The sequence below is a fragment of the Mastacembelus armatus genome, chromosome 21 (genome assembly GCF_900324485.2).
Source record: "Mastacembelus armatus chromosome 21, fMasArm1.2, whole genome shotgun sequence".
Lineage (NCBI taxonomy): Eukaryota > Metazoa > Chordata > Actinopteri > Synbranchiformes > Mastacembelidae > Mastacembelus > Mastacembelus armatus.
This window is the reverse complement of record NC_046653.1, coordinates 160,043-176,117: the sequence shown is the minus strand read 5'-3', so window position 1 is coordinate 176,117 and position 16,075 is coordinate 160,043. Positions and strand designations below refer to the sequence as shown.

The window sequence follows — 16,075 nt, the reverse complement described above, 5'->3', positions numbered from 1 at the left end:
ACATCACGACGTAAAAGATGTAACTAACGAGGTAGAGAGGGGAATCCAGTGAGTGTACAGGTTATGATAGAGAGAAAACTTGCAGTGTGACATGGAGGAAAAAAGGGATCCAGGGAGTGTTGTTGAGTCCGACGACGATGCAGCAGATTCAGAAAAGCAAGACATTCCCCATCCATGGCCGTATTTAAAAGAATGATTCATGGCAAATGTGTTGTATTTTGTTCCCTGTACCAGCACTGTGCAGGTTGTTAATAAAAGGAGGAATTTCATTTTGTTGTATCAAACTTTTTTAGTTTTGTGGAGTTATCTAAAGATGTATTGTGTATCATTGATGGCAAAAAACATTTGTACTTTTTACTATTTTTACTTAAGTACATTTCAGACCCTGTACTTTCTTACTTTTACTTGAGTAAAGGAGTTGAGTCATACTTCTCCTTTTACTAGAGTCTTTTTTTTTTCCACACAAGTATCTGTACTTTTACTTAAGTATAGAATGTGAGTACTTTTGCCACCTCTGGTTACAGATTCACTTTCATTCATAAAACTATGTTTACAAGCATAAACATTTATTTCAGTCATTGAACCTGCAACCATCAGACAGCAATATACCAAATCAGTCACAAAGGGAGTGAGTTTGATCAGCATAGTATTAAAGAAATTTTCACTCTGTCTCTAAGCATATGCACATTCTGGCACATCTGATCCTCTGATCTTCGAGGTAGTTCAAAATCCAGAAGCCCCTGTCCTGCAGGGGGGCTAGGAGAGGATCCATGCACTTTGTAAATGTCCACTGACCACTTGCCAGGCTAGCTGCCCTACAGTGCCCTCGTCCAACCTCCTTGGGGTTATGCTAGCCTACAAGACAGCCTTCCGGTCCACAATGGCCCACTACTGTGAAAAACCTTGGAGCTAATTTTGACCAGGATATGTCCTTTCATTCACACACAAAACAAATCTCTAGAACTGCCTTCTTTCACTTACGCAATATTGCCAAAAGTAGGAACATCCTGTCTCAAAATGAGATTTGAGAAAAAATGAGAAAAACTAGTCTTAAAGTTACATATATAGTTACCTAAAGGCTAGATTACTGTAACTCATTACTATCTGGATGTCCCAGTATCTCCATAAATTAATTAATTAAATTAAATTAAATTAATCCAGAATGCTGCAGCCAGAGTCCTGACAGGAACTATCAAGAGAGATCATATTTCTCCTATATTGGCTTCTCTTCATTGGCTCCCTGTAAAATACAGAATATAATTTAAAATCCTTCTTCTCACATACAAATCCCTTCATGATCAAGCTCCTTCATACATTAAAGACCTCATAGTACCATATTGTCCCAATAGACCACTTCGCTCTCAGAGTGCAGGTCTACTTGTGTGTTTTCCAGAGTTTCCAAAAGTAGAATGGGAGGCAGAGCCTTTAGCTATCAAGCTCCTCTCCTGTGGAACCAGCTTCCAGTCTGGGTTCAGAGGCAGACACTCTCTGTACTTTTAAGGCTAGACTTAAAACCTTCCTCTTTGACAAAGCATATAGTTAGGGCTGGCTTCAGGTAACCCTGAACCATTCCTTAGTTATGCTGCTATAGGCCTAGACTGCCCGAGGACCATCAGCGCACTGAGCTCCCCTCCCCTCCCTTCTCCCCCTCTCCTTCCCCCCTCACATGTATATTCCACCATTGAATGTCACTAACCATGTGCTCTCTCTCTCCCTTAGTTTGTGCTCACTCCCTCTCTCTGTACCTTCTGCAGGTGTCCCTGGTCCTGGAGCTGTATATCGCTGATGTGCAGTTACTGGCCACACCAACCTGCAGTGTCTATTTCTTGTTCATTGTTGCTGTTCTTTTCTCTCTCTTCTATCCACTCACCCCAACTGGTCGAGGCAGATGGCCACCCAAACCGAGCCCGGTTCTGCTGGAGGTTTTTTCTTCCATTAAAGGGAGTTTTTCCTCTCCACTGTCGCCAAGTGCTTGCTCATAAGGGATTTGTTGGGCTTTTTGTTTTTGTAAAGTGCCTTGAGATGATTTGTATCATTATCTGGTGCTATACAAATAAAATTGAATTGAACTGAATTGAAAGTATATTGCTGATGTGCAGTTACTGGCCCCACCAACCTGCAGTGTCTGTTGTTTATTGTTGCTGTTCTTTTCTCTCTCCTCTATCCACTCACCCCAACCGATCGAGGCAGATGGCCACCCAAACTGAACCTGGTTCTGCTGGAGGTTTTTTCTTCCGTTAATGGGAGTTTTTCCTCTCCACTGTCACCAAGTGCTGCTCATAAGGGATATGTCAGGTTTTTTTGGTTTTTGTAAAGTGCCTTGAGATGATTTGTATTGTGATTTGGTGCTACAAATAAACTGAATTGAATTGAGTTGAACCTCTGTGCTGCACCAGCCTCTTTAACACAAGCAGGAGCTGCCAATTCAAACTGCTACAGAACAAGCAAGTACATAGCAGGAATGGAAGCCTAACAACAACCTAATAACAGCCATCAGTGGAAGTCTAATGTGCAGCTACAGAAACACCAGGCTGAGGGTATCTTGTACCACACTGATGTAACACCAAATAAAAGCAGGTATGAGGCAATCTGTAAGTATAATGTTTAAATGACCAAGAGGTTGAATAGAGGGGGAGTGAGTGGTATTTGGTATAATGTTCCTGACCCACAACAGAAGTCCGTTGGTTGCAGGCTCAATGAATTAACAAAATGGTGGAACGCTGAACTTAAAGTCAGTACATTCAGCACTGTTGAAACTAACAGTTTCAGGCAAATTTTGTCACTGTTTTGTGTTTAATTTTAATCAATTGACAGGTCACATTTTTCATATGAAATCTGGCCCATTTCCTTATGTGGTCATAGATCCATCCCAGTTCAGAATGGTCACATCAGACATCATGTGGATTTTTAAAAGCCTCACCTCTCTGTGTGCATGCTCATATTGCCTATCATCATCATTCAGTGACAGGCCTTCCCCAAACATTAAATATACTGACAGCAAAAAAAGATCAGATCAGACAAAAAGAACAAACAACTGAGGCCTGCAATATTAACATACAGTGCTGTGAAAAAATGCTTGCCCTTTTGATTTTAACAACACATATTGTCATAAACGCACTCAGGGAGACTAACTTTAGCTTTCTGTTACAGCGTGTGACACCTTACATGAGGTAGGTAACAGAATTTCTAATGTGCATATAGTGTTATTGCAGTAGTTATTGCAAGGGGATGAGTCTGAACAGTTTGTGCCCAAGCTGTGAGGGGTCTGCAGAGATGCTCCTTTCCTGTTTCCTGACCATGGACCGGGACAGGTCCTGGATGGTGGGAAGATGAGCACAGATGATCCTGATGCAGACCAGATTGTGCGTTGCAGTCTGTCCCTGTCTAGTTTGGTGGCCGATCGAAACCAAACAGTGATTGAAGTGCAGAGGACAGACTGTATGATGGCAGTGTAGGTGGCCAGCAGCTCCTCTGGCAGGTTAAATGCCCTGAGCTGCCGCAGGAAGTACAGTCTCTGCCAGGCCTGATTCTGGATGTAGTCTATGTGGGAGGTCCACTTCAGGTCCAGGGAAATTGTGGATCCCAGAAACCTAAAGGTATTTACAGTAGACACTGTGATGTTGAGGGTGGTGAGAGGGGATGGAGTTGGGGGGCATTCCCTGAAGTCCATATGTGTTCCACTGGACGAGCTGTTCCACTTTCCGCCTGTATACAGTCTCATCACTGTCCTGGATCAAAGCAGTGGCTGTTGTATTGTCCACATACTTTAGGAGCTTCACAGAAGGGTCTCCTCAGTCATTAGAGTAGAGGGAGAGGAGCAGTGGGGAGAGAACACATCCCTGGAGGGCACGAGTGCTGATGGTCTGGCCCCTAGATGTGATGTTTCCCAGGCTCATCTGCTGCCTCTTGTCAGTCAGGAAGGTGGTGATCTACTGACAGGTGGAGGCAGACACTGAAAGCAATGTGAGTTTGTGGTGGAGGATTTCAGGGATGATGATGTTGAACACCAAGCCAAAGTCCACAAACAGGATACTGCACATTCCTGGGGAATCAAGGGAATGCAGGGTATAGTGCAGTCCCATGTTCATGGCATCATCCACAGGACAGTTTGCCCGGTAGGCAAACTGCAGGGGGTCCAGCGGGGGGGCCTGCGATGTCCTTCAGGTGGCTCAACACCAGTCTTTCAAAGGAATTCATGACTACAGGGCAACAGGCTCACCAACTGTAGCCATTTAATCCTGTGATGGATGGCTTCTTGGGGACTAGAATAAGGTGGTACATTTGAAGCAGTAAGGCACTTCACACGGTTGAAGATCCGTGTGAAGACGGTCTCCAGCTCGTCAGCACTGACTCTGAGGCAGGAGGGACAGACTCAGAGCCAACCTGGAGCTGACCTGATCTTTTGTCTCTGAAAGAGCTGTCAGACATCCTCTTCACAGATCGTTAGTGCAGGCAGGGGCTCTGGGTGGATGGGGTGGTGGGTTGCAGGTAGTGGCTGAAAGCTTGACACTCCAATCAGTGCAATCAAATTATGCTGGTTAGGACCAGCAGGATCCAACTCCTTCTCACTATGAGTGCCTTGAATCAATTCACTGATTGTTTTCACCTGTTGTCTGTTTTTGTCCCCATACAGTGGGTACGGAAAGTATTCAGACCCCTTTAAATTTTTCACTCTTTATGTCATTGCAGCCATTTGCCAAAATCAAAAAAGTTCATTTTATTTCTCATTAATGTACACTCAGCACCCCATCTTGACAGAAAAAAACAGAAATGTAGAAATTTTTGCAAATTTATTAAAAAAGAAAAACTGAAATATCACATGGTCATAAGTATTCAGACCCTTTGCAGTGACACTCATATTTAACTCACATGCTGTCCATTTCTTCTGATCCTCCTTGAGATGGTTCTGCTCCTTCATTGGAGTCCAGCTGTGTTTAATTAAACTGATTGGACTTGATTAGGAAAGGCACACACCTGTCTATATAAGACCTTACAGCTCACAGTGCATGTCAGAGCAAATGAGAATCATGGGGTCGAAGGAACTGCCCAGGGAGCTCAGAGACAGAATTGTGGCAAGGCACAGATCTGGCCAAGGTTACAAAAGAATTTCTGCAGCACTCAAGGTTCCTAAGAGCACAGTGGCCTCCATAATCCTCAAATGGAAAAAGTTTGGGATGACCAGAACTCTTCCTAGACCTGGCCGTCCAGTCAAACTGAGAAATCGTGGGAGAAGAGCCTTGGTGAGAGAGGTAAAGAAGAACCCAAAGATCACTGTGGCTGAGCTCCAGAGATGCAGTAGGGAGATGGGAGAAAGTTCCACAAAGTCAACTATCACTGCAGCCCTCCACCAGTCGGGGCTTTATGGCAGAGTGGCCCGACGGAAGCCTCTCCTCAGTGCAAGACACATGAAAGCCCACATAGAGTTTGCCAAAAGACACATGAAGGACTCCCAGACTATGAGAAATAAGATTCTCTGGTCTGATGAGACCAAGATTGAACTTTTTGGCGTTAATTCTAAGCGGTATGTGTGGAGAAAACCAGGCACTGCTCATCACCTGCCCAATACAATCCCTACAGTGAAACATGGTGGTGGGAGCATCATGTTGTGGGGGTGTTTTTCAGCTGCAGGGACAGGACGACTGGTTGCAATTGAAGGAAAGATGAATGCGGCCAAGTACCAAGATATTCTGGAAGAAAACCTCTTCCAGAGTGCTCAGGACCTCAGACTGGGCCGAAGGTTCACCTTTCAACAGGACAACGACCCTAAGCACACAGCTAAAATAACAAAGGAGTGGCTTCGGAACAACTCTGTGACCGTTCTTGACTGGCCCAGCCAGAGCCCTGACCTAAACCCAATTGAGCATCTCTGGAGAGACCTGAAAATGGCTGTCCACCAACGTTCACCATCCAACCTGACAGAACTGGAGAGGATCTGCAAGGAAGAATGGCAGAGGATCCCCAAATCCAGGTGTGAAAAACTTGTTGCATCATTCCTAAGAAGACTCATGGCTGTACTAGCTCAAAATGGTGCTTCTACTCAATACTGAGCACAGGGTCTGAATACTTACGACCATGTGATATTTCAGTTTTTCTTTTTTAATAAATTTGCAAAGATTTGTACATTTCTGTTTTTTTCTGTCAAGGTGGGGTGCTGAGTGTACATTGAGAAATAAAATGAACTTTTTTGATTTTGGCAAATAGCTGCAATGACACAAAGAGTGAAAAATTTAAAGGGGTCTGAATACTTTCCGTACCCACTGTATAAATAGAGCACTCCTGCCACAAGTAAATCGCCAGGTTGTCTGTTGTCCACCCTGAGATCAGCTGATTGGTGCACGGGTCTACGCTTGTTCATTGCCAGCCTCTTTATTTGGAATCCCTTTAAACGAAGGACATCAGGAAAGAGCTCGTAGCTAAGTCTTTTTCTGTTTCCCTGATTTTTTGACCTGGACTAGTATTTTTGCGGAAGTGGATTTTGCCGAAGAGAAACATTGTGGTGGAGTTCCTCTGTGTTTTTTCCGACCAGCCTCGGTTCCAACCTTGTTTTTTTTGGTTAAGAATTTTTGAGATCCCTATCACGGGAATTGTGATTTCCAAGTGCCAGTGTTTGATCTACGAGCTGCCTGAGCTTTTGATTCTTTTTCTCTTCTTTTAAAACTGACTGTGAATCAAACCGGATCCTTCGACCTAGGAAAGTCAGCCACCGTCAGATGTTGCTCTGCGGGCCAAATTCAGTTCTCCCAGACCCATCAGCTGATCCCGGCACGTCCATACGGTGTTTTGGCCCGGCTGAAACCACTCAACTGCAATAAGACTAACCCTGCGCATCATCACCACCTACTGGTCACTGCCATTCATTGTTGTTTGTACCAATAAATGACCTCTTTCTTCTAACTCTGTACTTCGTGTGGGTGATACTGTGCTCCTGATTACCTCCCTGGTTCTTGACATTACTACAGAATTAGAGGATTTCAACTTCTGCCTATAGGTCAGGATGAGAGTAAGCAGACAGGATTCAGAGAGTCCTAAAGCAGCACAGAAACAGCGATAAGTGTCCTTTAAAACTGTGTAACAGTGGTCCACTGTATTCGTGTCCCTAGTGGGACATTTAATATGCTGTCTGTGTTTGCAAAGTTCATGGGTGACATTTGTTGTTCTGTTAAAATCCCCCAGGATGATGAGCAGGGGAGTCTGGGTGTTGTTTTTCCACATTCGTTACCTGCTCAGCCAGCTGTTGTGACGTCTCGGTGACGCAGGCCTGAGGTTGAATCTCCTAAACTATGACCAGAACAAATGTGGTGAACTCCCAGGGTGAATAAAATGGTTTGTAGTTTATGAAGATTTTCTCCAAGTGAGGACTGCATGACTAATTCAGTAAGATGGATAAGCTGTGCACCAACCTTTGTTTACACAGAAGCAGATTCCATCTCTCTTTCTTTTCCCTGAGCGCTTTGTGCAGCAGTCTGCTCTGAGAAACTGCAATTCAGGCAGCCATAGTGCGCTGTCCGAGACATGTTCGCTGAGCCAGGTTTCAGTGAAACAGAGTGTGGCGAATCTGCCAGTCTGAGTTTTTGGTGTTGTGAAGCAGCACCTTGTCCACCTTATTTACAAGGGAGTGGATATTTGCCAGATGTATAGACAGCAAACTGCACAGTCCCTGCTGCCTCAGCTTGATGAGCGCTCCTGTACGCATCACACGTCAGCACCTGCGACCAAAATCTCAGTGAAAAAGCTCACTGGGTCAGTGAAAACTGGGGAATGAACTTTGGGAAGACTGTCCGATGTATAAAAGTTGATGCAGGTGATCAGAGAGGGGCAGCAGTAAACACACAAAACATACGTAGCACTAGAGAGCGAAGTAGCTGCCATCTCTTGCTCTGCCATTTTATTAGGTTTAGTGGTCAATTACTTTTTCACATAAGGCCAGGCAGGTTTGGACAGCTTTTTTTCCTTAATAAATTAAATCATTCTTTATAAACTGCATCTTGCATTTGTTGTTAAAATTTGTTTGATGATCTGAATCAAAAACATATGTGAATAAAATCAGGAAGGGGGCAAATATTTTTTCACAGCATTGTAGATTTAAAAAGGGGCTACTGCACAGAAGTGCACTGCATTCACTTTAGAAAAAGTTGATTGGAAATCTTATTTTATAACAATGAGTGTTCATAATGTTGTAATACAAAGTGCACAGGTCCCAGATCCCACCTGTCTAATCATTGAATCAGGTGAAGGAATTGAATCAAAGAAAAAATACCTGTACAAATGATGTTGGAAAGTTTGATTGTCGTAGTCAGATTTCAGCCAAATGCTACTAGCTACACCATAATTTGTGTATCAGAATGTTATGTACAGTATCTTAAAACTATATAAAACTATCAAACACAATACCAGATCCAGATCTCATATTATGTTGCAATGCACTTCCATAAAATCCATAAACTGGTAACAAATTTAAATCCTTTAAGTACCTGGAGACACAGGACTGTGAGGGGGCACATCTTTAGTTGAACTCACAGTCTGGTTTGAAGTCGGGTTGTAGACATCACAGGTCACTTTCTGTAATCCTGTGATGTTTGCAGTGCTGTGGACACTATAGGTGCCATCTTCTTCATAGGTCACAGTGGTCTGTACTTCATGTTGTCCCACTCTACTCACACCACCCTCAAAACTCCATCTGATTTCAGGTTTAGGGTAACCTCCCTTTGTGCTGCAGGCTGCTGTCATCTCTGTTTGGTTTATCTCAATTTGAGGTTTCTGGAAAAGAGCTGAAATAGATCAGCATTAGTGTAGCAGGATATAGTCATGTGCATTTTAAGAAAATGCAAAAGTACAAATAAATATGCAACAACTTTACAATCACAACACCCCTATTATATTTGCGCCGTGTGTGTGTGTGTGTGAGTGAAGGTGGGGTGTGTGATTGCTAGGTTACTACACATCTGTGGGCATAGGATGTGATCATGGAGGTTAGACACAGGTGATCAGACGCAAGGAATCAGGATCTGGGGAAGCTACACAGGTTATATGTGTGTGCTAGTGCAAGTGTTGGCAAGAGTTTTTGTTCAGTTGTTCCTTTTTTTGTCCTTTTCTATTAATGAGCTTGATTTTCATTTATTCATTCAGGGCACACATCCTTTTGTAGGTGTGGCCTTTCCATGTAATAAAGTGTTAAACGCATAATGCAACCACAAGGGGGCATAATCCAGTGTCTTCATGTCCCAAGTCCAGGTAAATGCAGAGGGTTGTGTCAGGAAGGGTATCCGGCGTAAAATGTAAGCCAAATCAAACATGTGAATCACAAATATGACTTCCATACCAGATTGGTCGGGGTCCGGGTTAACAACGAACGCCACTGGTGCTGTTGACTTACAGGGTTCCAGTGGAAATTGGACTACTGTTGGTCGAAGAAGGAGAGGAGGAAGGCGTGTTCTTAGGCAAAGAGAGAAGAGGAAGGGCAGGAGTGTAGGACTTAGAGTAGGGACTTTGTCAGGGAAAACTAGAGAGTTGGCTAATATGATGGGGAGAAGAAAGGTGGATATCTTGTGTGTTCAGGAGACCAAGTGGAAAGGTAGCAAGGCTTATAGATTAGGAGCAGGGTTCAAGCTGTTTTATCATGGTGTGGATGGAAAGAGGAATGGAGTAGGAGTTATCCTGAAGGAGGGTTTTGCTAGGAATGTTCTGGAGGTGAAGAGAGTGTCAGATAGGGTGTTGAGTCTGAAGCTGGAAGTTGAAGGTGTGATGTTGATTTCTGTCAGTGGTTATGCCCCACAGGTAGGATGTGAGTTAGAAGAGAAGGAGAAATTCTGGAGGGAGATGGATGAGGTGATTCAGGGTATCCCTAGTGGTGCGTGAGTGGTGATTGGGGCAGACTTCAACAGACATGTTGGTGAGGGAAACAGGTGACCAGGAATTGATGAGTAAGTTTGGTATGCAGGACAGGAATGCAGAAGGACAGATGGTGGTAGACTACACAAAAAGGATGGAAATGGCTGTAGTGAACACATTTTTTCCAGAAAAGGGAGGAGCATAGGGTGACATATAAGAGTGGAGGCATGAGCACACAAGTTGATTACATCTTGTGCAGACGTTTCAACCTGAAAGAGATCAGTGACTGCAAAGTAGTGGTTGGGGAGAGTGTAGCCAGACAGCATAGGATGGTGGTGTGTAGGATGACTTTGGTGGTGAGGAAGATGAAGGGGACAAGGGCAGAGCAGAGGACCAAGTGGTGGAAGTTGAAAAAGGAAGAGTGTTGTGTGGTTTTCATGGAGGAGCTGAAACAGGCCCTAGGAGGTCAGGAGGTTCTTCCAGATGACTGGACAGCTACAGCTAAAGTGATCAGGGAGACAGGTAGGAGGGTACTTGGTGTGTCATCTGGAAAGAGGAAAGCAGATAATTCAATTCAATTTTATTTGTATAGTGCCAAATCACAATACAAATCATCTCAAGGCACTTTACAAAAACAAAAAACCCAACAATTCCCTTATGTGCAAGCACTTGGCGACAGTGGAGAGGAAAACCTCCCTTTAACGGAAGAAAAAACCTCCAGCAGAACCGGGCTCAGTTTGGGTGGCCATCTGTGGCCATCGACCAGTTGAGGTGAGTGGATAGAGGAGAGAGAAAAGAACAGCAACAATAAACAACAAATAGACACTGCAGGTGGGTGGGGTCAGTAACTGCACATCAGCGATATACAGCTCCAGGACCGGGGACACCTACAGAAGGTAGAGAGAGAGAACAAACTAGGGGAGAGAGAGAGCACAAGGTTAGTGACATTCAATGGTGGAATATACATGTGAGGGGGGAGAAGAGGAAGAGAGGGGAAGGAAAGGGAAGGGAGGGTTAGGGTAGGGGAGCTCAGTGCACCAATTGTCCTCGGGCAGTCTAGGCCTATAGCAGCATAACTAAGGGATGGTTCAGGTTACTTGAAGCCAGTAGTGATGTGTCGGTCATGAATGAGCCGGCTCCTGACTGGGAGCCGCTTTCTCTCTCTCTCTCTCTCTCTCTTTTCTCTTCAAGCCGCATTTGATTGGTCAATATGTGTGGTGTCTCTGTCTGCGCTGAGCAGAGGGGGGGAGGGGTGAAGTTACACACACAGCACACAGCAAGCACACGAACAGGAGGGAGGGAGACGAGAGAGAAAGAGAGCAGGCACCACAACACAAATGGACTGGAAAAGTAAAACAAAAAGTTTAGAAAATGAGTGAAAACAGGAAACGCAGCAAAATCTGGACACATTTCAATTACATTGACCAAACTAAGGCAGAATGTAGAGTCTGCAAGATTAAAATTTCATATAGAGCTGGCTCCACAAACAACCTGCACAGGCACATGAGAACTGTTCATCCATCAGTGCAATTGGAAGAAAAAAGACAAGCAAGTATTTATATAATAAACATTCATATAGTGCATGTTTTTTTTTTACATTAGTAATTCATATTGCGCATAATTTTACATTATTGCGGTAATAAATTAATTTAAGCACCAAAAAATTTGAAGAGCCACTTGGGAGCCGAAAGAGCTGGCTCTTTTTAGTGAGCCGAGCCAAAAGAGCCGGTTCTCTACAAAGAGCCAGAATTCCCATCACTAGAAGCCAGCCCTAACTATATGCTTTGTCAAAAAGTAAGGTTTTAAGTCTAGCCTTAAAAGTACAGAGTGTCTGTCTCCTCAACCCAGACTGGGAGCTGGTTCCACCGGAGAGTAGCTTGATAGCTAGGGACTGAGAGACTTGGGAAGAAGACTTGATGGTGGAATGAGGAAGTTCAGGAGTGTTAAGAGGAAAAGGTTAGCTAAGAAGAAAGAGGACAGTGAGAGGACAGAAGAGAATGGACAGGAGTACAGGGAGATGCACCGTAAGGTGAAGGTAGAGGTGGCAAAGGCCAAACAAAGGGCGTATGAGGATTTGTATGATAGGTTGGACACTAAGGAGGGAGAGGTAGATTTGTACAGGTTGGCAAGACAGAGATGGGAAGGATGTGCAGCAGGTTAGGGTGATCAAGGACAGGGATGGAAATGTTTTGGCAGGTGCCACAAGTGTGATGGAAAGATGGAAGGAATTCTTTGAAGAGTTGATGAATGAGTAAAATGTTAGAGAACACAGAGTAGAAGAGGTGACTTGTGGAGCAGGAAGTAGCAAAGATCAGTACGGTTGAAGTGAGGAAGGCGTTGAAGAGGATGAAGAGTTGAAAGGCAGTTGGTCCTGACGATATACCTGTGGAGGTATGGAAGTGTTTAGGAGAGGTGGCAGTAGAGTTTTTGACTGGGCTATTTAAGAAGATCTTGGAGAGTAAGAGGATGCCTGAAGAATGGAGAAAAAGTGTCCTGGTGCCCATTTTTAAGAACAAGGGAGACGTGCAGAGTTGTGGAGACTACAGAGGAATAAAGCTGATGAGTCACACAATGAAGTTATGGGAAAGAGTAGTGGAGGCTAGGCTGAGGTCAGAAGTGAGCATTTGTGAGCAGCAGTATGGTTCCATGCCAAGAAAGAATACCGCAGATGCAATATTTGCTTTGAGAATGCTGATGGAGAAGTACAGAGAAGGCCAGAAGGAGATGCACTGTGTCTTTTTGGATCTGGAAAAAGCGTATGACAGGGTGCCGAGGGAGGAGCTATGGTTTTGTATGAGGAAGTCTGGAGTGGCAGAGAAGTATGTTCGAGTGGTGCAGGACATGTATGAGAGCTGTAAGACGGGGGTGATGTGTGCTGTAGGTGTGACAGAGGAGTTCAAGGTGGAGGTGGGACTGCACCAAGTAGCCCCTTCTTATTTGCTGTGGTGATGGACACGTTGACAGATGAGGTTAGACAGGAATCTCCGTGGACCATGATGTTTGCAGATGACATTGTCATTGACATCTTATTACAGAGACTGGAGCATGTGATTGGTATCAGAGGAACAGCGTTAAAGTGGTTCCAATCCTATTTATCGGACAGATTCCAGATTGTTCATGTCCATGAAGAACCTTCCACACGAACAAAAGTTAGTTATGGAGTTCCACAAGGCTCCGTGCTAGGACCGATTCTGTTCACCCTGTACATGGTTCTTTTAGGATATGTCATTAGGAAGCACTCTATTAATTACCACTGCTATGCAGATGACACTCAGTTATATCTATCTATTAAACCTGTTAACACAAACCAGTTAACCAGACTTCAAGCCTGTCTAACTGACATAAAGGCCTGGATGACCAGTAACTTTTTACTTTTAAACTCGGAGAAAACAGAAGTCATTATATTTGGGCCAAAAAATCTCAGAAATAACTTTTCTCAAATTATAGCTACTCTAGATGGCATACCCCTGGCCTCTAGCACTACTGTAAAAAACCTTGGAGTTATTTTTGACCAGGACATGTCCTTTAACTCACACATAAAACAAATCTCTAGAACTGCATTCTTTCACCTGCGCAACATTTCCAAAATTAGGAACATCCTGTGATGCAGAAAAACTAGTCCATGCATTTGTTACCTCAAGGCTAGATTACTGTAACTCATTACTATCTGGATGTCCCAATATCTCCATAAAAAGCCTACAATTAATCCAGAATGCCGCAGCCAGAGTCCTGACAGGAACTAGCAAGAGAGATCATATTTCTCCTATATTGGCTTCTCTTCATTGGCTCCCTGTAAAATACAGAATATAATTTAAAATCCTTCTTCTCACATACACATCCCTTCATGATCAAGCTCCTTCATACCTTAAAGACCTCATAGTACCATATTGTCCCAATAGACCACTTCACTCTCAGAGTGCAGGTCTACTTGTGGTTCCCAGAGTTTCCAAAAGCAGAATGGGAGGCAGAGCGTTTTGTTATCAAGCTCCTCTCCTGTGGAACCAGCTCCCAGCCTGGGTTCAGGAGGCAGACACTCTCTATACTTTTAAGGCTAGACTTAAAACCTTCCTCTTTTGACAAAGCATCCTAATGACATATTAGGCCAGCCCTAACTGGACTTCCAGTTAGGGCTGGCTTCAGGCAACCCTGAACCATCCCTTAGTTATGCTGCTATAGGCCTAGACTGCCCGAGGACCATCGGTGCACTGAGCTCCCCTACCCCCCCCCCCCCCCCCCCCAACCAAATGATTTGTATTGTGATTTGGCGCTATACAAATAAAATTGAATTGAATTGAATTGAATTGTCATCTGTAGTGAGAGCAGGGAACAGGTGGAGGAAAATCTAGAGAGGTGGAGGTTTGCTCTGGAAAGGAGAGAAATGAAGGTTAGCCGCAGTAAAACAGAGTACATGTGTGTAAATGAGAGGGACTCAAGTAGAACGGTGAGGTTACAGGGAGGAGAGGTGAAGAAGGTGGAAGACTTTAAGTACATAGGGTCAACAGTCCAGAGCAATGGAGAGTGTGGAAAAGAAGTGAAGAGACGTGCGCAAGCAGGTTGGAATGGGTGGAGGAAAGTGCCAGGTGTGATGCGTGACAAGAGTGTCAGCAAGAATGAAAGAAAGGTATACAAGACAGTGGTGAGACCAGCAATGTTGTATGGTTTAGAAAGTGGCACTGAGAAAAAGACAGGAGGCAGAGCTGGAGGTAGCAGAGCTGAAGATGTTGAGGTTCTCTTTGGGAGTGACGAGCATGGATAGGATCAGGAATGAGTACATCAGAGGGACAGTGAATACATTGGTAAAAGGATGCTGAGATTAGAACTGCCAGGAAGGAGGCCTAGAGGAAGACCAAAGAGGAGGTTCATGGATGTAGTGAATGAGGACATGAGGATAGTTGGTGTGTATGAGGAGGATACAGAGGATAGAGTTGAATGGAGGCGGATGATTCACTGTGGCGACCCCTGAAGGGAGCAGCCGAAAGGAAAAGAAGAAGAAAGTGTTAAACACACATCTTTGGTGGACCTTGTCCTTTCACATCACAAGTTGGAAAATTGCGTGTGTGTTATTCATCAGATCATCTGTTAATCTGCCAGATTCAGCTCCACATCGTCTATCTGCTCAGTACATCAGCTCGCCTGCTTATTCCTGTGCTCTGGAAATTGCCTGGTTCAGCCCAGTTCTCCCATATGCTCCTGGTTTGTAATCCTCTCTGTCTCAGTACAGTCCTCCTATATGCTCCTGGTCAGTAATCCTGGTCAGTTTCTCCTAGCAAGTAACCCAGTCCCCCCTTGCTGCCTTAAAAGGGGATGACAAGAAGTGACTTTCTTTCGGATCAGAAGCATTGCAAAAAATTTGTTGGACACACCTATACACACTTCTGCCCAGAATTTAGATTTGTATTTGTATATGCACCCTATTTTATGGTAATAAGAGTCCAAGAACTTGGTCACAAACAGGAAAATAAGTGCCATACCTGCCACATATAGACTTGTCTGGCAGAGCTTCTCGCTAGGTCTGTTTCCTGGTGCAAGAATGACTTCCAGGAAGGTCTGGTCATCTCTCAGTGTCAGTGGCTCAATGGCAAGTGAGAAGTTGCCAGAAGATAACTGATCTGGGAAGATTTTAGTCCTATTTTTAAATGTCTGGCTTTGGTACTTGAAATCTTCTTTCCCCTTTGTGTAAACATGCACAACAATATGGGAATTATTTTGGCCCTGCCAGTATATGGAGATTTCTCCAGTCTGGAGCGGTTCACTGAGGGTGTGATGGCATGGCCAGATCCATGAGGCTCCTCTGGTTCCATTGACGATGTTAGCAGATAAAACTTGCAGCACCATGTTAGCAATACAGTAGAAAACTATAATGAAACAGACAGATGATTCCATTAAGCCAAATAAGAACAAACAGTTCTGACTGACAACCACCTGCAGGCTCAATGTTGAGTCTGTAAGGAGGAAATTATTCAATTTTGACCAGTAATAAGTTGACTACCATTATTCTGATCACCAATTAATTGTTCAAGTAACTTTTTTGCAAAAATGTTTACTTTTTCTTACTTCTGTCGTGTTAGAATTTACTTATCAGCTCTGTTTATATATGTAATTTTCAGTGATTTTATGATAGACAGAACAAGACAACCAAAAAATAACTAGCAGATTAATCAATAATGAAAATGATCCAGTTCATTTTGCATTAATAGCAAACAGGGCAATGTCTTACACTATGGAAAAATAGGGGCATAGGCCTATA

The 16,075-nt window shown here is 43.9% G+C and overlaps 1 protein-coding gene across 3 annotated transcripts in view; it reads right to left on the bottom strand.

The window, feature by feature from the left end:
• The window catches only part of LOC113123326 (ICOS ligand-like), a 37,362-nt gene that overhangs the window by 16,432 nt on the left and 4,855 nt on the right, over positions 1–16,075 (bottom strand). For all 3 annotated transcript variants that reach the window (XM_026295268.1, XM_026295267.1, XM_026295266.1), the window contains exons 3-4: positions 15,300–15,683; positions 8,472–8,768 (exon numbers count right to left, since the gene is read on the bottom strand). In XM_026295268.1, coding sequence (XP_026151053.1) covers positions 8,472–8,768; positions 15,300–15,683 — 681 coding nt within the window. The remainder of the gene's footprint in view (positions 1–8,471; positions 8,769–15,299; positions 15,684–16,075) is intronic.